This window comes from Pogona vitticeps, chromosome 4, assembly GCF_051106095.1.
Source record: "Pogona vitticeps strain Pit_001003342236 chromosome 4, PviZW2.1, whole genome shotgun sequence".
Taxonomy (NCBI): Eukaryota; Metazoa; Chordata; class Lepidosauria; order Squamata; family Agamidae; genus Pogona; species Pogona vitticeps.
Window position 1 is genome coordinate 14,505,138 of NC_135786.1, and position 23,476 is coordinate 14,528,613.

General features: G+C 42.1%; 1 protein-coding gene across 3 annotated transcripts in view; it reads right to left on the minus strand.

Moving 5' to 3' along the window:
- Positions 1-23,476, minus strand: part of GNAS (GNAS complex locus) — a 274,080-nt gene that overhangs the window by 138,404 nt on the left and 112,200 nt on the right. The window contains exons 1-2 of one of the 3 annotated variants that reach the window (XM_072996808.2): positions 8,411-9,127; positions 4,274-4,346 (exon numbers count right to left, since the gene is read on the minus strand). In XM_072996808.2, the coding sequence (XP_072852909.1) occupies positions 4,274-4,346; positions 8,411-8,549 (212 nt within the window). In that variant the 5' untranslated portion in view covers positions 8,550-9,127. Of the gene's footprint in view, positions 1-4,273; positions 4,347-8,069; positions 8,177-8,410; positions 9,128-23,476 lie in introns of those variants that run through there. The other 2 variants (XM_072996809.2, XM_020804361.3) reach the window with 2 other exon arrangements.

Below are 23,476 nucleotides of genomic sequence, written 5' to 3' on the forward strand. Positions count from 1 at the left end.
ATTGTAACTTGCAATTAGAGTAAGGTCACTTTTAATCAATGGAACTTACAGAGGAGCTGATTCGCCAAATCCCCATTAATTCAATGAATCTGCTCTAGTGCAATTTACTATCCTAAGCAAAAGGATTTTCACCATTGGGTTTTAAACACTATACTGTCAAGTATCCTATAATCGTATTATTACTAATTTATACTTTTAATGTATGATATAAGCATATTACTACTTCAAGCAACACATTTCAAATATTTAAAGCATTTCACACATATCATCCCTGTAATCAAGTTACAAATGTCCGTATTATTCGCATACCACCGTGGAGAAACTAACTGGGCAATTTCCTGCACCATATTCCCAATCACTAGTTTTTATTACAGAAATCACATAGTTCCTTGTTTTTTGAATTATGCAAAAGGAATAACACAAAGTGATTTTATTTTTTTTTTTTTAAAGAAAAGCTTTGGGTTGTATCTAATACTGTCACTGTGCCAGCAAAAAGCACCGTTTGAGAGCATAAGCAGATTTATTTATTTATTTTGAGAACAATTCTTCCTGCAGTCCCACCATGTACTTTAAAAAAAGCTAAAAACCTGTTCCAGGAGGCTGGAAACCCTTTCTGGGATGTTGTTTTGGATGACAAGGAAAACTGTAAGAAGAATGAGGAGGAGGAGGGGTCCCAACACCCCACCCTATCTCAAACTATACAGTGAATTTATTTAGGTCTAACTCATTAAATATTTTTACATTAAAGTAAAAAAAAAACATTCTGCATCAATACAGAATCATCATACCCATAGGCAGCACATAATAAAACCGTGTATGTTACCTTGTCCACAAATAAAATCATTAAGTATCAGCGGTTTAATAGTCTGCTAAAAACCATGTTCTTTTACTGAATGGCTATATACTGGATCTTTCTGTTTTTATATCTGTATCCATATAAAGTGATCTAAAGAAACCTATCTAATATACATGCCAAATACAGTGGTGCCCCACTTGACGATTACCTCGTTAGACGAGGAAATCACTTAACGATGAAGGTTTTGCAATCGTAAAAAATGATGTTTTAATAGGGAAAAATCACTTTACGACGATCGGTTCCCTGCTTCGGGAACAGATTTTTCACTTAATGACGATCAAAACAGCTGATCGTAGGATCTTCAAAATGGCCGCCTGCTGTGCAAAATGGCTCCCCGCTGTGTTTTAGATTCCTAGCATTACAGGCGCCAGAAAATGGCCGCCCTATGGAGGATCTTCACTGGACGCTGAGGTATTTCGCCCATTGGAACACATAGGACCGGTTTTAAATGCATTTCAATGGTTTTTTTTTTACTTTCGCTTGATGATGATTTCATTCTACAGTGATTTTGCTGGAACGGATTATCCTCGTCAAGTGAGACAACACTGTAAATAGTGTTGCAAATGATCCAGGTAACCATTCATTTAAATTCAAAGTTAAAACTTGTTTACTAGTTAGAATACTCAATTCTTCATAAAACTATCAAGATGTGAAACTGCAAGATGCTATCTTTTCACTAGGGACAGAACAAAAGATACTTGGTCCGAATACAACTACATATACTGAGACATAAGGCTGTGTTTGCTGAATATTCAGAAAATTATTTATGAAGTACAGTGGTGCCTCGCATGATGACGTTAATTCGTTCCACAAAAATCACTGTCAAACGAAAACGTCGTCATGCGATTTTAAAAAGCCCATAGAAACGCATTAAAACCCAATTAATGCGTTCCTATGGGCTTAAAACTCACCGTCCAGCAAAGATTCTCCATAGCGCGGCCATTTTCGCTGCCCGTGCAGTGAAGAATCCGTGCCAGAAAACAGCGGGTGGCCATTTTGAAGCCGCCTATCAGCTGGCCGAAAATCGTCGCTTTGCAATGATCGGTTACCGAAACAGGGAACCAATCATTGCAAAGCGAAATTCTCCCATAGGGAACATCGTTTTGCGATTGCTTTTGCGATCGCAAAATCTTCATCATAATGCGATTTCATCGTCAAACGGAGCGCTTGTGAAGCGAGGCACCACTGTAGAAACCCTAAAATTAGGAAGCACTCAAAACCTCAGTAAATCAAAACACATAAAACAGGTATGATTCTTTAAAACAACCACCATAACGAAAGAAAGAAAGAAAGAAAGAAAGAAAGAAAGAAAGAAAGAAAGAAAGAAAGAAAGAAAGAGTGACAGATTAAAGCCATGTGACCCAAGTTACTGCTTCCATCTGAGTACACAGCTGATGACAACTCTGCGGTTATAAACAGCAATGACATCATCAGCCATGGACACTAATCTTCAAAGTTTCCTGTCTCCCTCTGGATTTTGAAGCTCCTTGGGGCTTCCTTTCAACTTGGAGAAGCCTTTGGAAGCCCTATGATTGGGACAGACGGCAACATTTTTTGGATCTCTCACTATCCCGCGGCTCTCAAAGGCTTCCCCAAGTCAAAATGAATCACTTAGGGAGTCTTGGGACTAGAGGAGAAGGTAGGATACTTTGAAGTTTAACATAAATGGTCTGCGAGGCCATCACCTTTTATAACTGTGCAGCTCTCCCAATAGGATTTCAGCTACTATATTTTTCTTGTAAAATATTCCAAAGGTATCATTTTGGCAGACCTATTTTGACAGCTACCAAAGCAAGTCTGTTGTAAGTTACACTGCAATTACCACTGGTGACCTTATATCAAAAAAGGTACAAGTAAGGTTGGAAAGGTAGACGAAAATGGTTGAGGTGGTAGCATAACTTTCAAACAAGAAAGAGCTAAAGTATTTTTAACTGAGAAAACAGGAAAACTATGAAACAACATTACAGGCCTTAAGAAATTATCTACGGTGCTCCTTAATAAGTCTGGTGAACAGTAGATGCAGGACGGACAATCAATTTACACATAACACACCATTTATGGAATTACTACCATAAAATGAAGTAATATTCACTAGCTTAACAAATAGAATACTTTAATTGCTTTTGAAGGGAACCTGCAAGTTTACAGTTAAGTCTCTTAGTTGCAATCAAGTATCATATTTAAAGAGAACCTCCATTTTTAAGGCAGCAAGGGAGACATGATCTGAATGCCAAACCTCTGACATGACCAAACAAAGATTGCCAGAACACAACATTTTGTAGTCATGATGTAGGTCCATGGGTAGGTCCAATGTGTAGACTGGAAACTAGGATACAACTACCTTAACTCTGACTTTTCAAACATCTTATTATGGAATTTTTTATATTAGTTATCTGAATAACAGACTGTCCCACACCATTTTAGAAGCTGTTCTTTCCAGTTGCTTTTTTCTGCCTTAGTCTCAAGACCCTCTTGCCATACAGAACATCAGACAGAAAGCTCCCTTGAATGTATAACTAAGAATATCTCTGGAACCTGGCCAGGTATTTAAAAACCAACAAACTTTGGAGTATTAACTGTGGAACTGAAATGAGGATAGTAGAATTCCCCAGGAATTATGCCTTGAAATTCATATTAGTAAAGAAGTTACTTAAGATTAGATAGCAACCACGTTAATGTACATGTTGTGGAATACTAACCCATTATATTAATTAAGTAATTATCAAGGTGAATAAAATAACCTTAAAAAAATAATAAAAGGGTGGGATTTTATCACAGAATTTGTTGAAACATCCAAAGATATGATTCCAGATTATTTGATGTTAGAGATGAAATTGCCATATTTAAATATTTGTGTCATTACACATTAAATGCTGAGTCTGTCTTTCTACTTTATGGCATTTGATCTATGAAGACAGTGAAATTTTTTAAAATAATAATTTGAAACAACTTTATTTCAGCTATGTAATCTGATTTACAGTCATAAATGCCCACCAGTCGTACAGCACCAGAGTATCTATGAAGTTCCTGAAGCAACCCTTGATGCTGCTTTAAAAACATACAGGATTTTACTTTGTGTCTTGCCTTTTTGTGGGGGAAAATGTTGACAACAGCACAAATTTCTGTTCTACAGCAAAGCTATTATGTCAGCCATATTATAGGAAAACTGCAGCAAAAACATTGCACCTATAAAGCTTGACAGATGTAGTCTTGATTAAGTCAGCTCACAGCCGGTCCCTGCAATGTCCAGTCCCAGTACTTCAAACTAAATACTGCAAATGGACAATAAATCCTCCCTAAACTGACACAGTAAGTGTCTTTCGATCTCATTAAAAAATTAGAAATAAATGGCATATACATCTGAAATATTTTAATAAAGCTCTGATACAAATAATGAAGGTATATAGATGCACTTACTCTGCATTAAATCCATTCACATGCAAGATCCGCATTTGTTTGACAATTGTGCTTTTACCAGATTCACCAGCACCTAGGAAATGAAAATAAAGCAAATTGAGGGAGGGGGAAATACATCCAGGCACACAGGAGCTGCTTTGATTCAAAACGCAAAATTCATGAACCTGGGTTACTCACTGCACAACTGAAAACTGAATGGGGGGGGGCAGAGAAATAATTACCACTGGAAACTGCAACTGAAGCTAAAAATAAACGTCCAGCTGAAGTCATTTGTCAGAGCCGAAGCCTGGAATATATCACTATCCATTTTCCCCCAGTGTCTTCAGCAAAACAACTTGAACAAGGAAACTGAGGCAAGCACAATTTCATCCTCTTGGAAGGGAAAAAAGAGGAGGCATTTTAAAATATTTACCACTCCAAAACACAGTGGAAGAATGAACTGCAGTTCTACATGCTAAGCAAATCACTTGCCAGTTGTGCCACTAAAAACCTTCATGTCTGTAATAATATCCAAAGATCATTTATTACAATGAAACTGAGGAAAGAGACTCTGCCGTTAAAACAAGAGGGGTGAGGGGAACCCTCTACCACCATTGTTCCAGTACTGTACAAGATAAGACGGAGTGCTCCTGGTTCTGCATTCGGAAAGCAGCTTCCCACCCCCTCCACAGGCTTACATACACACACCCCTACATAACTAGCAAGTTGGCCAACAAGTCTGCATTTTGAGAATATCATTTTGTTCATCGCATGAGAATATGTCCTTCATTCTGCTTCCTACAAGTAGCCCCTTTCGCCTTCTCCCACTCCACACACAAGAAAGTCCCTCTTCCCACATCAGTTAGCATGCTGCACCCACTCAGTCTGCACAGTCGAGGGCCAGAGCCACAAAATCTGACTGAGATACTCAAACATTTTAGTCATTCGTTTTCAGTATTTCTGTACCAGAGCTCACCCCCCCCCAATTTCTTCTGTAAGAATGCAAATCCTGCCCTCCTGCTACAGCCATACAAATGTTCTAGCATCTTTCAGATGCTCTTTTACCAACAATTTATACAACCTTTTTTTGGGGGGGGGAGGGGGGAAGAAGGATACAGTACTAAGACCTAAATGGAACAGGGCTCACGAAGACACCATTTGTATTTTTCCCGGTGCCAGGCTTTCCCCAGCACACACTGACAGCACAAGCCACCATTTTGAGTCTGATATACAAAACCAAATTTTAGCAGCTCTGTTTCAAAATATATTCTTCCAGGAGTTTCTAATTTTACATTGCCTTTTCATTCTCTCATCTGCACAGCCCTTCAGACCTACAGTACTTTACTCCAACACTATTAACACCCGCCATCTTCTCTAAATCTAGTGTCTGACCACTCCATTACCAAGATGTGAAATCTGTACTCCCTATCTGTACCTTACTCTTGAAATATGCTGGTGAAAAAGAAGGTCCGTAATTTTTTTCTAAAGTAGACAAAAAATTGCTTTAAGTACTTGCCAGTCATTGTGTAGTAATATATAATGAATAATCTATTGTACAAGCAGTAAGAAAGCAAAGGTATTCCCCTCAGCCCTTTACCCTTAAGACATATCATAATAACCCATTATTTGGGAGGGTGACAACCATCTTCAAATGAGAGCAGTGTTTCAAAAACACACAAAAAAATTACTTAAATTTTAGCCTCAATTCCGAAATTTCTAAGAGTTACCCCAAACAGAGTAAAAGTGTTTCCCCCTCACTATACGTTTCAGATTCTGTAATCATATGCCTCATTGTGTTTGTGACTGGGGCATCAATTGTTTCTCTGACTGAGATACCATGCTTTGAACCCTTAAGATGCATATAGTTTTATGAACAAGTTTGTTAAGTAAAAAATGTTCTTCTTATCATCATCTTCTTAATGCGTTCACGACATTTCTTGCCATAAAATTGGTGTCCTAAGTGTAACAGTTATCTGTGTGACTGTTTACAGCTACCACTTTTAAAAGTACATATCATCTGGAGAAGTCATCTCACAAACACACATGGAAGCCATGCAGTGCCTGTGAATTTTTGTTACTTTTCCAAGAACCCAAGCTTCAGGAATACATTAAGGTATCTATATATTCTGTTCTGGATACTTAAGATGCAAACCTAACTGCAAATGTGTAGGTCATACATAGAATAATTTGAACAGCCTTACTTCCCAATACCCACTCAAAAGATCACAGTCCTTGTGGTGCTTCTCTACACGTGAACTGTGAAAACAGTACAGTCAAACATTTTCCTCCAGCTTATATGAAAACAGATCTCAGCAAACACTTTAATATAGAAAATGACATTTTGCCTCTTCTATATAAATTTTATACCCTTTTCTCTAAGTTAATGGTGTAAAAACTCCCAAACGTATTCACATAGCACATTCTAAGTTCAGAAGGCTTATTTCCTCATTCTACCCACCATGCAAAGTAACACCTATTGTAGCAACCCTAGCTTCCTTTTCCTCACTCATTCACAAGCAATATTCTATTGCTAATAGATACCACCATGTCACACAGATTTCCAACATTGATGGCAATGAAAATAGCAAAAAGAAGAATGAGAATTCTTCATAGTACTAAAAGAAAACTTTTGCTTCCACTGGTTTCAATAGCCTCCTTTTCTGCTTCTAGCTCTCTCTCTCTTTGCTCTGAATCTCCAAAGAAGTGCCATTCTACACTGCCCACTTATTCAGATACACTCCATTCTTTCCCTCCTCCAACTCAACAACATTACTGTAAAGCTCACATACTTCCTGATCTGATGTGGGTGCTAAATGCCCTAGCCCCAATAGTCAAAGGGTGAGGGCATATTTCCTTCACACATCCCAGTCTATGGGTCCTCAGGAAGCGACATGACTCTTAAGAGATGCTAAACATTCTGTTGCCAGCACCCCAAAATATCTATCCCTCCAGCTCTAAGATGATTATTATTATACTTGACTTCCACTGGCAGCAACTTCAATCCGCAACAGTACCAAAATAATTGTTTCAAAAGGAGGGTTTTCCACACAACACTATTTTCCCACACACCAGTTAATAATACCTGTGAGGTTGGGACAAAGATGGGGGTGAGGCAAATAAGTAACCATTTCTGTATCAACCAACTCTGGGAGCAAGGGAGTCTTAAAAACAAAACAAACAAACAAACAAAAAACAAACCCAAGGCTAGGCCAAACTCTAGATTATAACCACTGAACTCTAGCAATATATAAATAAATAACGGTGAGTAGGAGAAAGGGTAGTACTCCTTACAAAAATTATACACTGAGGGTATCTCATGGAGGAACCACGGTGGGTGGGTGGGTGGCAGCAGTAAAGTTTTCCCAAGAGTGGAAATAGGCAAGCCACCTACCTCTCCCACCACGTTCGTGAAAGGAGTAAGGGGGGAAAAATAAGGAAGGGTTGGAAGAAAAGGACATAACCTTTCGAAGCTTAAAATTGGCTCGCCATACATTTGCTCCTCATGACAGCCAGCCAGCCAGCCGCCCCCACCCCACCCCACGCCCGGTTTCCACCATGGCTGCAGTACGAGGAGCTGGAGCTGACAAGCCAGCGCCCGAGGCCTACCCAGTCCCAGCACCCCCCCCCCCCCGCTGCCTTTCCCCCTCCTCACGGCCAGCCTCTGGAAAGACCCGCTTCCTTGCCCTTCGCCTCCTGCTCGTCCCTGTCAAGTCCAGAAAGGGCCTCCTTCGGATCTCCCATGGCACCCCACCCACCCTCAACACTATCACCACCACCACGAATCTCGCGCCCCCCCCCCCCGCCGCCAAATACACACAGACAGTCCCTCGCTTTCTGGCCTGCCCGCCGCCTGTGCCTGGTGGGGCCCATTTCCTTCAGGGCTAAAACAAGCAAGCAGGCAGGCAGGCAGGCCGGGCGGGCCCCACCTTCTCCTCTTGCCCAGTCACTGCTGGGCCCCGTTATTGCCACCCACCCCACCCGTTACCCAGGGAAACAGGGCTTTTCAGAAAGACGTTCCCCCCCCCCAAAAAAGCCGTCCAACTACACCCGGGGCATACATGCAAGGGAGACTTGTCCTCGCGGCCCCCCACCGCCCCTTCCTACCCCACTAGCCTTCCGCCCCCCCCGCACCACACCCCGCCGCCCGCGCGCCCTTACCCAGCAAGAGGAGCCGGTGCGTGGCCCTATAGACCTGCTTGTCCTTCTGCAGCTGCTTTTCGATTTTCTTGTTGGCCTCTCGCTGCGCCTTCTCTTCGTTGCGCTGATCCTCCGTCTTGCTGTTCCCTAAACAGCCCATCTTGGGGGGCGGAATGGAAGGGGGGGAGGGGAAGGGGGGAGGCCGGAGGGGGTAGGTTAGGAGGGAATTGCAGGAGGAGGAAAGGACCGGGGGGGGGGAGGGGAAGAGTGTAAAGAAAAAGGAAACGAGCAGGAAGCAGATCGGGGCTTGCTGGAAGGAAAGCTGTGTGTGTACGCCCGGGGGGGGGGGAGGCTGTCTCCTTCCCCCCCTTTTTACTGGACTCTGTTACTCACAGCTACCTCTGCCCAAAGACATGGAGATCGCGGAGCCCCGGAGCCTGACGACGGCTGGAAGGAAAGCGGGGTGGGGTGGCGGTGGGGAGCGATGACTTTGCTACTGCTCAAACCGGGCCTCCACCTCCTTCTCCCCCACACCTCGGCCAGATCCTCTCGCAATGCAGATCTTTTTTATTTAAAAAAAAAAAGAGAGAGGCGACGACGAGGCGGGGGGGGCCTCGAGAACAGTTGGAGGGCAAGATTAAAAAAAAAAGAAAAAGGAGAGTTGGCACCCACCAAAAGTGGGGGCGGGTGGGAGCGATTCTCTTGCACGATCACGGCTTTTTTTTTAAAGAAAAAAAATCGGCTCCCTTTCTTCCTCGTTTTCCCCCCCTCCCCAAAAAAGCGCCACCGCAAAAGCAGCAGGAACCACCAGGCGAGGGTGCTTTTTCAAAAATATCTTCAGCTTCCGAGCCACCTCCAGCGGTGGGGGAGGGCGAAGCAATATTATTAAGCGACGTTTCCTTCTCCCTCTTGCTATATATAAATCCTCCTTCGGATCCAAGACAGCGGCGGCGGCAGCAACAGCGGCAAGCTCCACACACACACACACACACACACACACACAGAGACACCTCCCCAAATCCTGGGCACGGAGAAATCTAGAAATGTCTCCGGTCTCCTTTTTTTTTTCTTTCCGCCCCTTCTTCTTTCCTTCGCCGGGCCTGGCTCGCTGGCTTGCTCCCTTGCAACACACGCTCGCCGCCTCGCCAAAAAATAAAGAGAGGGTGAAGCGCCCGGAGGGGAGGGGGGGGGGGTCCACGCCAGCCCGGGCGGCGCTTTCAGCGGGCAAACCGGGAGCCCCGCGTCCCTTCTCGCTTTGGGGAGATGCTGCTTATTATTATTTTGCCTTCTCCTCTTTCTTCCTCCGCCTCTCGCGAGTCTGCAGCGGCAGCGCGGCTGTCGTCGGCTCTTCCTCCACGAATGGTGGTGGTTCTAATCCAAGGCCCTCTTTTTCTTTCTTTCTTTTTTTTTCCTTTTCCTCTCGCCTCCTCCTCCCGCCCTTGCTTTTCCCTTCTCCTCGCCCCGCTTCTTTCGCCGCCGCTCCTGTCGTTGTCGCCGCGGCGCTTGCTGCTCCTCTCGCTTTTTTTTTCACATGAGACGCCTTCTCTCTCTTCCCCCCCCCTCCAATCCCCGACAGCTCGAATCCTCTTGTGGCTTTTCCAGCAAAACACGGGGAGCAAAGGGGTGAAAGGGAGCAGGGGGGGTGGTGGTGGCGGAGAGGAAGGGGAAGGGAGAAAGAGAGGGGAGGGGAGAGAAGGAAAAGCAGAAGAGAGGGAAAGGGCTATTTTGGTCTCCTCCCCCCACGACGAAAATAAAATGCCTCCTCGTGAGAAGCCGCTTTCCTCTTGGCGCGCTCCCCCCCCCCCGGCCTCTTATTGAAGGCGCCTTCCTCCTCTCTCCTGCATTTCTCCGGGATTCTTTCGGATGATGACGACGACGACGATTCTTTTAATTTTAAAAATCCAAAGAGGAAGGGGGTCCAAAGAGTGAGTGAGAGACAGAGAGAAAGCAGAGAGAGAGGGGCGAGCGAGAGATGGGGTGGGGCAAGGCAAGCTCACACTGAACCATGGGAACTCAACCATTCACATGATACCCAAACGTCAGGCCCGGGCTGCGGAGAGGCGCCCTCTTCAAACACCCACAGGGAGAGAGGCAGAGCCGGGGACAGGCAGCGGCGGCGGCGGGTGCACGCGTTTGATTGCCTTGCGCCTTTCCTTTCTCGACACGCCCCGGAGAGAGAGAGAGAGAGAGAGAGATTGAGAGCGAGCGAGGGAGGGCGGGAGGCAGGCAGGCAGGGTGGCGTGGTGGGGCGTGAAAGAGTTTTGTTGGGGTTGGTTTTTCTTTTCCTTCTCTCTCTCTCTCTTCAAAATAATGCAGCCAGGGTTTGTCTGGCGAAGTTGGGCGGGGCGCGCGCGCGCTGCTCGAAGGAGAAGAAAACTTGCGTTTTGCACAGAGCCACACTTTCCTTCCTCCTCCCCCCTCTCCCTTTCGTTTTCCTTTTGCCCGATTAGAGTCCAGAAGAGCATTAAGGGTCTAATTTTAGACTTAGGACAAATGTAATTAAATAAAAACCGAGTTGATTTGGGGACGGGGTGGTGGTGAGGAGAACCGACGACGACAAAGGGGAAAGAGATGGTATATTGTGGAAGGACAAATCCTGCCATTCCAGAGTACTGCTCCCAATGCCTGCAAGAGTTCAAGGACTAACTAACTAAAAAAAAAAAAGAAAAAAAAAAGAGAAGGGGGGGGGAGAAATTCAACGAAACCTGTGGAGTCGAATTAAGCCACGGTGGGAGATCCGGGCCGATGTAGGCAAATAAAGGGCGATAATTAAAGGGAAAAGGAAGGGCCCAGTGGGTATACAAAGGGATCCTGGCTCAGCTTGGCTGGAGAAAGAGGGAAAAAAAAGAGGAAAACAACAGCACCTGTAGCCTGAACCTCGGCGGAGGTTATTAGAAAGAGAGGGCGGAGAGACACGTGTCGAGGCAGTGGAGGTACTCTCGAGGGCCGGGAACGTGACCACTCTGAGGCGAGGGGAAGGTCCTCTCAGCAAGGAGCGACCTAAGCTCAGCTTTAATGATCTTGTGGCCAGGACATGAGGCATCCGCACGGGGGTATTCTATGTTGATTACTCCAAAAATAGCTGTAATCCTTGCTTTGTTCTCACCATGCAAACAAGGATCCCCCCTTTCATGCCTTAATAAGCCCTTGGAAGGGTGGACTAAATTCCCCTTTTAGCCTTCCTGCTTTCAGGGTGGTTCGGCCAGTAACCTTTATCATCTTCACGCTATCCATCCGTGTGAGGATTTGACACATTTCAGTTGACGTGCCCAGAACAGTAATACTGTAAGGTATACAGGACTTTAAAACATTATATATATGTTAAAAGATAAAAGGACTTCACGGAATTTATTTTGTAAACAACCTTGTAAGGCGAACAGTTGTTTTCCTGGTACAAAAGAGATGGAGAACTAAGGCCAGAAACAGAATTTCTAAAGAATGTAGTTAGAAACAGAATGTGCAGTTACGAACTGATAAGCCCCCCGACACCTTACTAATAGAGCCATCCCATTTCTTATGAGATCATCTCTCTCTTTCCAACTGCATTTTTTTTACACCTACACATTTTGCGTCCAATTACATACTTTAAAAACTGCATTAGAATGAGTCTGACTAGGAGAGAGAAATTTTTACTGTATGTAAGAATTTGAATGTCCCCTCTGATGCAAATAAACTTCACTTTGTTTGGTGATTGGCCTTTAGGATCTAAGCTGGAGAATACTTTGACATCTAGTTCCACGAGGAAAGCTTGACTCAAACACTCCTCTGCAACATCAATGTGATTTCAGTTCTAATTAGGGACAGTCTCTTAACAGCTGTTTTGGGGCTAAGAGGGAGTGGCTTTCCTGAAGCCAGAAAGCAAGTAGGGGGAGAAACTGGAGATGGAAAACTGGGGACTTTCTGATTTGCTGGTGGAGCCTTTTCTCTCTTTAGTCGTTTGGAACACTGGCAACTAGCAGTAATAGTCTCATGGAGATGCAGCAACGTTTGAGGTCACACTGAAATCTGGATAGGGTATCCCATTCTCTTAGGAGATGTGTCATCCTTGGTTTATGGTCACCTACAGAACAAGAACTCTGAGTTCAGGTTTGTGGAATGTGCTTTGTTGTTTGTCTGTTTGACTAGAATCCTAACATCCAACAAATGGAGGTTGGTGCAGAAGAGATGGGCCACTGTCTTACTGTGAGCTCCAGCGGGGTTGTTCATCCTGCTATCATGTCATGCCAGTGTAGTAATGTAGAACCATACTGCTCATACATGTGTTGCCGGGCTGAGTTTTGTCATGGGAATTGTCTCTTGCACAATGGCTATGCAAACAGCAGCATCTCATGTTACCGTCCTGATGGGACTCTGCGTATGCTCAATGTGGCTATGCCCTATTCTGAATGTACGATTTGGGGGGTATTAGAACTCAACGTAGTTCACAGTCCATCCACACAAAAATTCACTCATGGTCACCCCAAACTTTATCCATTCCAGTAGCATCATTTAGGACACTGAGTGGGAATCAGTTCTTGTTATTGCTAAGTGAGTAAGAATTGAAATCGTTGCAAATTCCACGTCCAGCAACTTCCCAGGAATTTCTTGGCCTCCTGTTTTTGATAAACTGCTGTTTTTCTTTGGTTTTGTAGGGCTCTTTTCCTGTCTTCCTAGTTACTTTGTAAATTCAGTTTCTTGGGAAGAAATCAGCCTATTCCATATAGAGCTGAGCCTCCCTATCTCTAGCTGGAATTGGACTGTTTGTACAATGGTTGTTTATGCTAAATTAATTTTTACAGTTAATTGTAAAAAAAAGACAATAGAAAAAAAATAGTACTAATTCTAGAAATGTCAGTAACTGTTCAATATTTTCATGTAATGGGGACTCCCAAGGTGATCCAGCGATCTAATGGGTCACTACCATATCAGATCACCACGGCTGTTCTCGTGTTGTAGCACCACATGCTCATAAATGTTGAACTGGAGACGGGCCAAAATTTTTAATATTTAACTAAATTCCCACCCCATCTACTCACAGATTTGTTGCCTAAATCACAAATACTTCTAGTCTTAGTTGTATGATCTCCAAACAGAATCCCCATGTTTTGTTGTTAGCCACTCCTACGGAATTTTATCTATTTAATATTTGTGTTACATGGTGCTGCAGAGCAGTGGTTCTTAACCTTTGTTAGTCGGATGTTTTTGAACTGCAACTCCCAGAAACCCCAGTCAGGACAGCTGGTGGTGAAGGCTTCTGGGAGTTGCAGTCCAAAACTCCTGAGTAACTCAAGGTTAAGAACCAGTGCTGTAGAGGAAGTGGTCCAGGAAAAAAAATTATGACTCTAAGAATGGAGATGCTTATCTCAGAAAGAGGTAACACTGAAGAAAGATATAAATGTGGACCATTCTATTGTATTGATTTTTATAATGGTGTAAAAGTCTGAGCTGCAAACTGCCATTAGTTAACAAGTTGCTGGTTATACCATATTTTTTCCATTTATAACATGCCCCACCCTCACTTTTCTAACCCAAGAATTAAGAAAACTTATCTTTGAGGAGTCAGCCTCTGAACTCAGAACATCAGACATCATGAGTCCCTGTTGAATCTGAGCACTTCCTACAGGCTCCCCTTCCAACGAGGTGTGTTCCAGTTGGTTTGTTTAGCATCAGCTGACATCAGTTCCATAAGGCTCGTGACTGGAGGAAGCTAAGCCTCGTGACTGAAGGAAGCCTGTTTACAGAGGCAAGATATGTGCCATTTTGTTCTCTCCTCAGCTATCTCAGCTTACTTCTGTGTATAAGACGCCCCTCAATTTTTAGTGTAATGATTTCAGGAAAAAGTGTCTTATACACGGAAAAATATGGTATTTGTTATCATGTGCCAGGGCTGTGACTCAAACCACAGTGAGGAGTACAAATGGCAACTCTTTAATCAGTGGCAGTTCACGATGGTGATTTATGGAGTTGCACCAATGTAAATAGCCAATAGGTTGCCTTTCCTAAAGGTAATGTTTCTTGGTTTAGGGAACAGCATTCCACCTCTTTCAGGCTGCAATATGTTGTTGCTAGGAAAATTCATTTCTTCACCCACTGACTACACGCTGGAATATTAAACTGATGACAATCTGCAGACATTTGTCTGACCCTTCTTTTGGCCTATGGCACCATTTGACAAGCAAGAAAACTCATCATCACCCATGCCATGCTCTGAACCCAATGCTCATGAGGCTCAGCCTGAGAAGAGGGGATCTGCTAGGGAACAACAACAAGCAGTGGTTACAAGGCATACAGTAGAGGAGCCTTAGTAGCTTTTAACAACAGAGAGCCCCCAAAATAATGTTAATGATATTGTATGCCAGTATAAGAGGTCATGCACTTGCTTTTTTAAAGCCTCCTACAGCTGCATCATATTTACTCTTTATCTGTGAATAAGTTCCATTAAATTCAATTGCACTTGCTCCTAAGTATGCATAGGATTGCACGATACTGCTAGATTTTAGAACTTCTGTATAAAGTAGTTCAACAGCTTTGTTTCGGAACAATTTTAATCTGAGCTTTCTTACTGTATCTTTCGATTTTTAACATTTGCCCAATGTTCTACTGTATAGGAACATTTTAAGTCTATTTCGTATCTCTCTTGGCAATATCAGAAAAGGTGAACAGAAAATGTAATTGACAAGAGGAAACTGAGAGGCCCTGAATTTAAATCCTTACTCAAACCCAGAAATCACTATTTAGTCTTAACAAGCCATCTGCTAAACAGAGAGTCTGGATCTACAGTATGAGGGCAATAACACTGACCTCATTTTGATAATTTTATTTTATTTAATATTATTTGATGGAATTTTTTTTGTCCTACCTTGCAGCTCAGCTCAAGCCTTCAAGCCAGCAAAGAATAAAAGCATTAAACAAGACAGAAACCTAAAACCATCCCCATAAGCACAGCTGACAGCAGCAGTATAAAAAGCAGCTGTTACAAAAACAGCAACTTCATTTCAGCTGGCCTGAAATGCCTGGTAACACAAGGTATTGCAGGAACAACTCCGCTGTCCCAAAGAGAACTGAGACTGTGCAAAGCTGATTCTGAACAGCTGGAATCAGTAGAGACTCACTTTTGCAAGCTTGAATATTTGTGCAATACTTGAATGCACAGTTGCAGTGACACCAAAACTATGTGGCCCAGTATAATTGGTCCCCCCACACAACTGCAACATTTCACACATTTCATCAGCTCCCCATATTATATATTCTCATTATATACCGCCCCCATAACAAGGGATGATTTGCTATGAATTAATTTAAATAAAACCAAGACATTCAGATATTTCCTTTGCACAAAGGCGATCAAGATATTGCTTTATCCACTGAGCAGTTGGTATCACTGTAGTGGAAATAATCTAGTTTTACTTTATTTGTTTCAAATAAAAGACAACCTGAAGTGCCTATAGATGTTGAGTGACAGTTGCTCAGTTTTGCTGATATGTGGACCATGGAGAATTGCCAGAGTATAACCACTGTAGAAAGAAAACAAAACTGCCCTTTAACCTGAACCTATGTTAGCCTTCTGGCCAGCCTATATTTCTAGAGGGTTTAAATAATATGCATTCTAATTAGTTTAGTTCCTATTTTCCAACTTTCTGTGCAAATGGAGAACTAAACTTGAGCTGAAAGAATTTGTATTTTTTTTTGGGGGGGGGGAGCTATGGGTTGGATCCAGAATCTGTCTTTTATGAACTGAGGGGATCTGCTCTCTCTCTCTCTCTCTGTGTGTTTTATTCTGTTTTCCTGTATGCACCCCACTCAGAATGGTCCCGCAATGAACAGTGTAGCATTTTCAGTTGACTGAAAGTAGTGGAAAACCATCGCTCTTACACATTTCTAATTCTGAATCTAATCCTACTCATCTTGCAGGTAAAATGAAGAGCAAGCTAGATTGGCCAATGGCCATGACGTTGGTCTATATTTTTACTATAAGCTGCAGAACAGCTTAAAAACTGGTACAGGACCCAACCTGGCATTGTCGGATACATATTAAGAAATACACAGTCTGTGACCATTACTCTTCCAGATGCCCACAAAGTTTCCATCAAGTGTGTAATTCCCCCTCAATTAAATGTGCATTAAAGGCACATTCATTGTACCCTGCTTTTTTTGTCCACCAAGAAAGCTTATAACAGCACACAACACAGAATAACCATTTGTTTTATAATGTGTATTACTACCTCTGTTAGTATTAAAATAATAATAATAATAATAATAATAATAAAAGAGAAAGTGCAGCAGTGATAATAAAGAACATTCAACTGCCATTGCCATTGCCAAACACAATCTGAAGAAGCAGCAATTTCATCTACCATATGAAAGCAAGGTGACTTGTGAGGTGAGATGCATTTGTTGTTTCTAGTCCTCTAGGCACCTAAAAATTGGACAAGAATTTAAAAGACTTAGTCGCTTCCCGGCGTTTCCTGCCATTGGAGCATTTCTGAGTGAATTCTGTGCTGTCGTACCCATGAAACAACGTCACCAAAAAGATTCCTTTATAATTTTTCTTAGCAAAGGTCACCTGATTTGAAGGCTAGTGAGACACCCGCCTAAAATAGCATCGGAAGAGTAACCTACCCATGGAATATTTTGATGTGCAGAACTCTCTCAGAGTTAAATTCAGATGCTAGTTTGAACAACATTTCCTCAAATGAAGATGAACTTTGGATCGGAAGGTGTGTTTTGGAGACAAAGGAAACTTGGCAAAGCGGACATCAAAATATATACTGACAACTGATTCATTGTTAGGGAACTGATCTCCCTCGTAAGGGATGGCATTGAATACTGTACTGAGTGCCAGCTTTGAATTAACTTTGTCATTGATGGTCTTTGCACCTGCCCCAGGTGCAGAATAAAAATTCTGAGCGTTCCTGTAAATGTCTATGCTCAAGTTTCCTGAAGCTGAATAAAGTACACTGTAATGTACTTCACATATGCACACACTTACTTTAATCTCTCAACAGACTCCCAGCTTGTCATAAAAACAAAATCTTTGCTATTACATGAAAGGAAAATAGATTTTTAGTATAGTTTATTTAAATTACAATCACCCATACTTGAACTAAGAGCCAGTGTCCTGAAATCCTTCTCAAAATGGCAAGGTCAGTGATGAATTTATGATAACACACAAGACTAGAAACCTTCACACATTTACATCCATTAAATATAGTGGGGCTCCTAAATACAAATCAGATGGCACCATAAGCCATCTGAACATTCTTTGCCAATGGGTCATAATTTCACTTTGGGAAGAACCTGCCTTTGCTCTGTTCCCAAACATGAGAACCACTCCCTCCCAGTTTACTAATTTTACTTTCCTGGTGCCATATGGAACAAATGTTTTAGTAAGACAAGTGAGATTAACTGAAATTCAAATTCTTGCTTCTAAATTCTTACTGGTTTTAAATGTCAAATGGATTTTAAAATTATATACAGTATTCACAATAATAATAGCGTTATCTACACAACACAGTCCTGTCCCCACCACCTCCCTATTTCTTTAAGCAGCAGGATTTTTGCCTTCACTTGCATAATTAGTAGTAGGAAGCAGATCCATTCTACTTCCGCTACATACCCTTTCAAAAAGCAAACATCTGTCAGGCCTTAGGCCATGGGTGAGCAGCGTGAGGCCCACAATTTGCAGACAGTCCCAAGGGACTCGAATGCAGTCTGCCCAGCTACCCTGGAGCTGTCCACACCCTCATAAAAATACTAATTTTATAAGGGGGGAAATAGACCCAGAAGATTCCTGTGTCCAGGAATGGGTCTGCATGCTGATCGCAAACTCTAGAGATGGCTGATCCCTTTTTCATGCATAGCTCCTTAGTTCCCCCACCCAACTATACTCAGGCCTGATTACACCTTAACGGTACATGGGGGGGGATTGATCTTCCTCGGTTAAACCCATGTTACTTTCCTTTTCCTTTTCCTGTTGCCTTTTCTGAGTTAAATGGTGAATTGTAGGCTTGTGTAGCAGGGATCTGTTCCCGTGTCCTACTCAAACAGCTCTGCATCATGTAAAAAAACTGTTGATGTATGTCCACATATCTGTGTGCACACATAAGGAAAGTTATAACAGTAAGCATTCATTCTGCATGCAAAGCTAGCAAACAGGCTGAAGATAAATGTGATCCTAAGGACTGCTGCCATGCCCTTTATCATCTGGATCAGTGGTTCTTAACCTTTGTTACTCGGATGTTTTTGAACTGCAACTCCCAGAAACCCCAGCCAGGACAGTTGGTGGTGAAGGCTTCTGGGAGTTGCAGTCCAAAACTCCTGAGTAACCCAAGGTTAAGAACCAGTGCTCTAGATAGCAATGTCTTGGAGAGGTCAGGGCGCCACACACAGCTGTATATAGCTCTAGACCTGAAGGTGTGCGCTTCATCTTACGGTTCTTGAAACTTGGCTGATGCTGGAAACAAGGCTTAAAAGATCCTCGAAACACTTCAACAGAACTGTTGGCAGGGGGCCAGTACCAAAACTATTAACAATATGTTATGTTAATAACATGTCTTTAAAATGCATTTTTCATTGTTACATTAAGGTGTGATAGCCATTACTGTTCTAAATAGCAGTAGGGAAGGAGTCACAAATAATTATTTAAATAAAACCAGAAATGCGGCAGGTTGAAGGTATTGCCCTGTTGACTAAGCAAAAGAGGAAGTCCTCCAGCTGTGATGTAGCCAATCCACAGATTTTTTTTAACTGCCTGCCCAATTGCAGGGGACAATGTTGCACGTGTCTGTCCCCTTCTATACCTAAAGAAATGCTAGAAGCCTAAGCCAAGAGAAGGCATTTTTGGATTTTTCAACCTACAATACCCATCTGCACCACCAAGCAGAGTCAATTGGTGCAGAATTGTGGGAGTTGAAGTCAAAAATTTTTTTGAGAGATTCCCCACCACTGGCTAGAAGAATACACATAATCCATATTGAGATACTAGGGCTAGGTCCCAGCCTCATAAATTTAGCCTATAAAGAAGAAAGTGTGAAATCATTTGAACAGCTGATCAGTAAGTCCCTCGCAGTAACAGTGGCAGCTGGGCCAAGAATGTATCCCCCACAACACCTGTGCTAGTTGTACAGGCAGTTATACAGAAGCAGCTTGCTCTCCTCTCCCCCAGGCAGCATCCTCTGCCACTCCCACTTAGAAAACTGGCTGTGAATCTCTGCATTTGGATTGAAGACTAAGGACTACAAAAGCAGAATTTCAAAGAGGAGTGCAAACAGCTCCTCTGATTGCCTTGAAATGTTTATCTGTTAATGCTGGTCTTAGATGATGATGAAGCAGAGAAAAGGAACTGTTCCGTCTTTTTCAAAAATGGAAGATGAAAAAGGCCCTATTCCTTAAAAAAGAAAGGAAGGAAGATAACAGGGGATATGTGAATTTTGCATCCAGACTTTTAGAAACTTTATTCTCTCTTCTTCAATTTAGAGAACACTATGGGCCTCTTACTGAAAGTTGTGAAAGACAACAACAAGAAACACTCTTGGAACATTTCCCCAAGCTAGTTCTAGTTTTATACTATGCTATTCAAACAGACTCATTTTTGGATTTATTTTTATCTTTACGTTAAAAAGCTAATTTCTGGCTTTAAAAATATTTTTACTAGTTCAAATAATTGGACAACACGGCTGCAATTTGTCCATCTAGTATTTTTGTGGGTGCTTTTCGGGGTAAAAGGATGACAGACCTTGCCCAAAGCTGAATTTCTACAAGAGAGGCGCAAGCCTACCAAGATGTTATATTCTTTACCCTGATATCCAAAGTCTTTGGGAATAGCTGCAATTGCACAAGCAATGAGAAAAATGTATCCACATGCACTTTCTTTCTTTCTTTCTTTCTTTCTTTCTTTCTTTCTTTCTTTCTTTCTTTCTTTCTTTCTTTCTTTCTTTCTTTCTTTCTTTCTTTCTTTTTCTTTCTTTTTCTTTTTCTTTCTTTCTTTCTTTCTTTCTTTCTTTCTTTCTTTCGTACATACAATACATACATACCCCCAGCTTTCTCCAAAAGGACCCAAGGTGGCTTACGTCCTTGAAAGACAATATTTAAAGCTGACAACAATGAATATGCAGTGGAGGTTTACATCATTAAAAGAGAATATTTAAGAACAATGAGTATGCCAATACTAAAAAGGAACAAACTAACAGCACTCTGAGAAATGGTATTAAAGAGGCTGGCTGCATAGTTCAGTGGCTTAAGTATCCGGCTACAGAGCCAGAGGTTGACAGCGTTCCGTGTCTAAGTCGCACTGGCCATGTGACCACGGAAGATTGTCTTCGGAAAAAACGCTGGCTCTATGGCTTGGAAATGGGAATGAGCACTGCCCCCTAGAGTCAAACACGACTGGACAAAAATTGTCAAGGGGAACCTTTACCTTTACCTTACTAATTTGGCCAGGTGCTTCTCTTGTGCAGTAAAACGGAGGCTAAAAGAAATGTATGTGTGCACACATATACACACACTTATATGTGGATGCATGCAGAAGTAACATCTTTTCCCCTGGGCCTTCTGGGTCTTTTCATTTACTCATAGCCAAAATCTGACAACTTCAGGGTGTTTACAGGTTTTTCACTGATGTGTATAAATAAAACAGTGCTGGTGGAAATATGGTCATTTGACAAATGAAATTTCCATTCAGCAAATGAGCTGGTGGCTGAAATTTAAAAGACAAGGGCGTCCCCTGCAATGAGGTAAAATTGTATAGTTCCTGATTATAAAAAAAAATAAAAAGAAACTACAGCTTTAAAAAAAACACATTTCTGCAGTTCCAAAGTCCAAAGCGGTTGTAAACAAAGAAAACAAAACAAAACAGAAAACTGATGTAAAATGTGATTAACAGTGAGAAAAGTAATGTGGGTACCCCAGAGTCTTCTAGAATACCAGATTCTCAGAAAGCATATCACATTCTCCTCTGCCATCAAATACACTCCCAGAAATTTACTGCTACACTCTAAAAAAATATTCACCATTGCTTAAAAGATCAAGGAAGGCTTTTTTTCTGTGACTTTGGGGCCCATTTCCTGACAAGTCACATGAATACAATATTACGAGAAGGGCAGCAATGGCAGAAAATAGCCAATATTTCTTCTGAACAGGAAATGTATTGAAGCAAAGTTACATGTAAAAATATTGTGTCAGGAAAAAAAAAATCAAAACCACACAACAACATAGGTCCCCAATAGGGGGAAAAAGCTCTTTCAAAGCTAATTTAAAGATCCTACCAAATACATGGCAACAAGTAATCGACCTTCGAGAAGAGAGAAATCTTCTGTCTAGATTTATCGTTGTAATGAGGACAACCCCAGAGTAACCTCTGAGAAACACTAGGGAAGCATAAGTTCTTAGCTCTCCCGAGATCCTTCTACCTACACTCTAGATGGAAACATTCTCTCCATCTCCTTACCTATGGCAAGTCAAGAGCCAGCCATGCCTTAGACCCCTATCACCACATATACATGCACACATCCTTACTTTACTAGAAAGATGTTGCTGTTCTGTTCTTTACTGCTTTATTTTTATGTTTTTAACACGTTTTTCTTTTAAGTCAACGTTGCCACGGAAGCCCCTGCTGAATGGAATCCCATACATTTCCTAACCGAACAAGTAGAAAGTTAATTTATTTTTCTTTGCTTTCATATACTCGAGCATAATTCTCCAAGCATTTAATAACAGGAACATATGCCGACCTTGAAGATCTTACTTTTTAAAAATCATAGTTCACAGAATCCCCACAGGAAGCATGGGCAGGAGATTCTGGGAGGTCTTGACAGGGTATTTTCTTTTTTTCTGCATTCACATGTTGGCACACTTTACTAACAATGCCTAGGTCTCATGTTCCTACAAGTAGAAGATGTGGAGGTGTATCTCCCAATACACACTGCCCTAATCTGCTTTCAAAGGCTAGAGGGTCCTCTGGAAGAAACAGGAGGGTTCAACAGTAGACAGCCAAGGACTGCAGTCATCTCCCATTGTTTGATCTTAGGTAAAGGTAAAGGTTCCCCTTGACAATTTTTGTCCAGTTGTGTTCGACTCTAGGGGGCGGTGCTCTTCCCTGTTTCCCAGCCATAGAGCCAGCATTTTGTCCGAAGACAATCTTCTGTGGTCACATGGCCAGTGTGACTTAGACACGGAACGCTGTTACCTTCCCACCGAGGTGGTCCCTATTAATCTACTTGCATTTGCATGCTTTCGAACCGCTAGGTTGGGGGGAGCTGGGACAAGCGACGGGCGCTCACTCTGTTGCATGGATTCGATCTTACGACTGCTTGGTCTTCTGACCCTGCGGCACAGGCTTCTGCGGTTTAGTCCGCAGCGCCACCACGTCCCTCCACGTTTGATCTTAGCATCTCATATTCAGAAGCTTGCTGCTTACTGTTGCTGAGCATGGAGGTTTTCTTTTGCAATTAGAGCTCAGTCTTTGATTGATTCTAAATTGCGTGTATTCATCTGAAACTTTTAAAAAGTCATCTGTTTCCTACACTGCCATATATCATATTAGGTTTTTTTTTGTTTCAGACGTCTATGTTTGTCTTTGTATACTGAATCTATCACCAGTCAACTCAAGGGAATTGTTAGGTACTATTGCCAATTACAAATTTGTTTACTGCAGTTTGATTACCAGTTGGTGGGGAGAAGATGTTTTGATTATTTGTTTAATCAGTCATCAAAATATCTTGCAGTATGGTTTATCGCCATAATCAAAGCAAAGCACAGAACTCTCTGTCACCTACTTGCATCCATAGCCCTTCTTTGAAGGCACAACCAGATATTACAGATAATCCATCATTAAAAATATGTTAACTGCAGAAAGTATCTGAATACACAAAGGCTGGAGCTTTTTTCACATCACATAACTTGCAAGTTAGCTTACTTTGTTTTGTGACCACTAATCAGGAGTCAAGCACAGGATTGTTTTGAAGTCTGATTTCTCAAACAAACAAACAAAAAACAGACTGATAGACTAAATCACATCTCTCCAACACTATTATGCTTTTAGCTACAATCATGCACTCTCTGTAACAAGCATTTCTGCCTTTAGAAGCAAGTGTTTCAAACAACCCATAATTA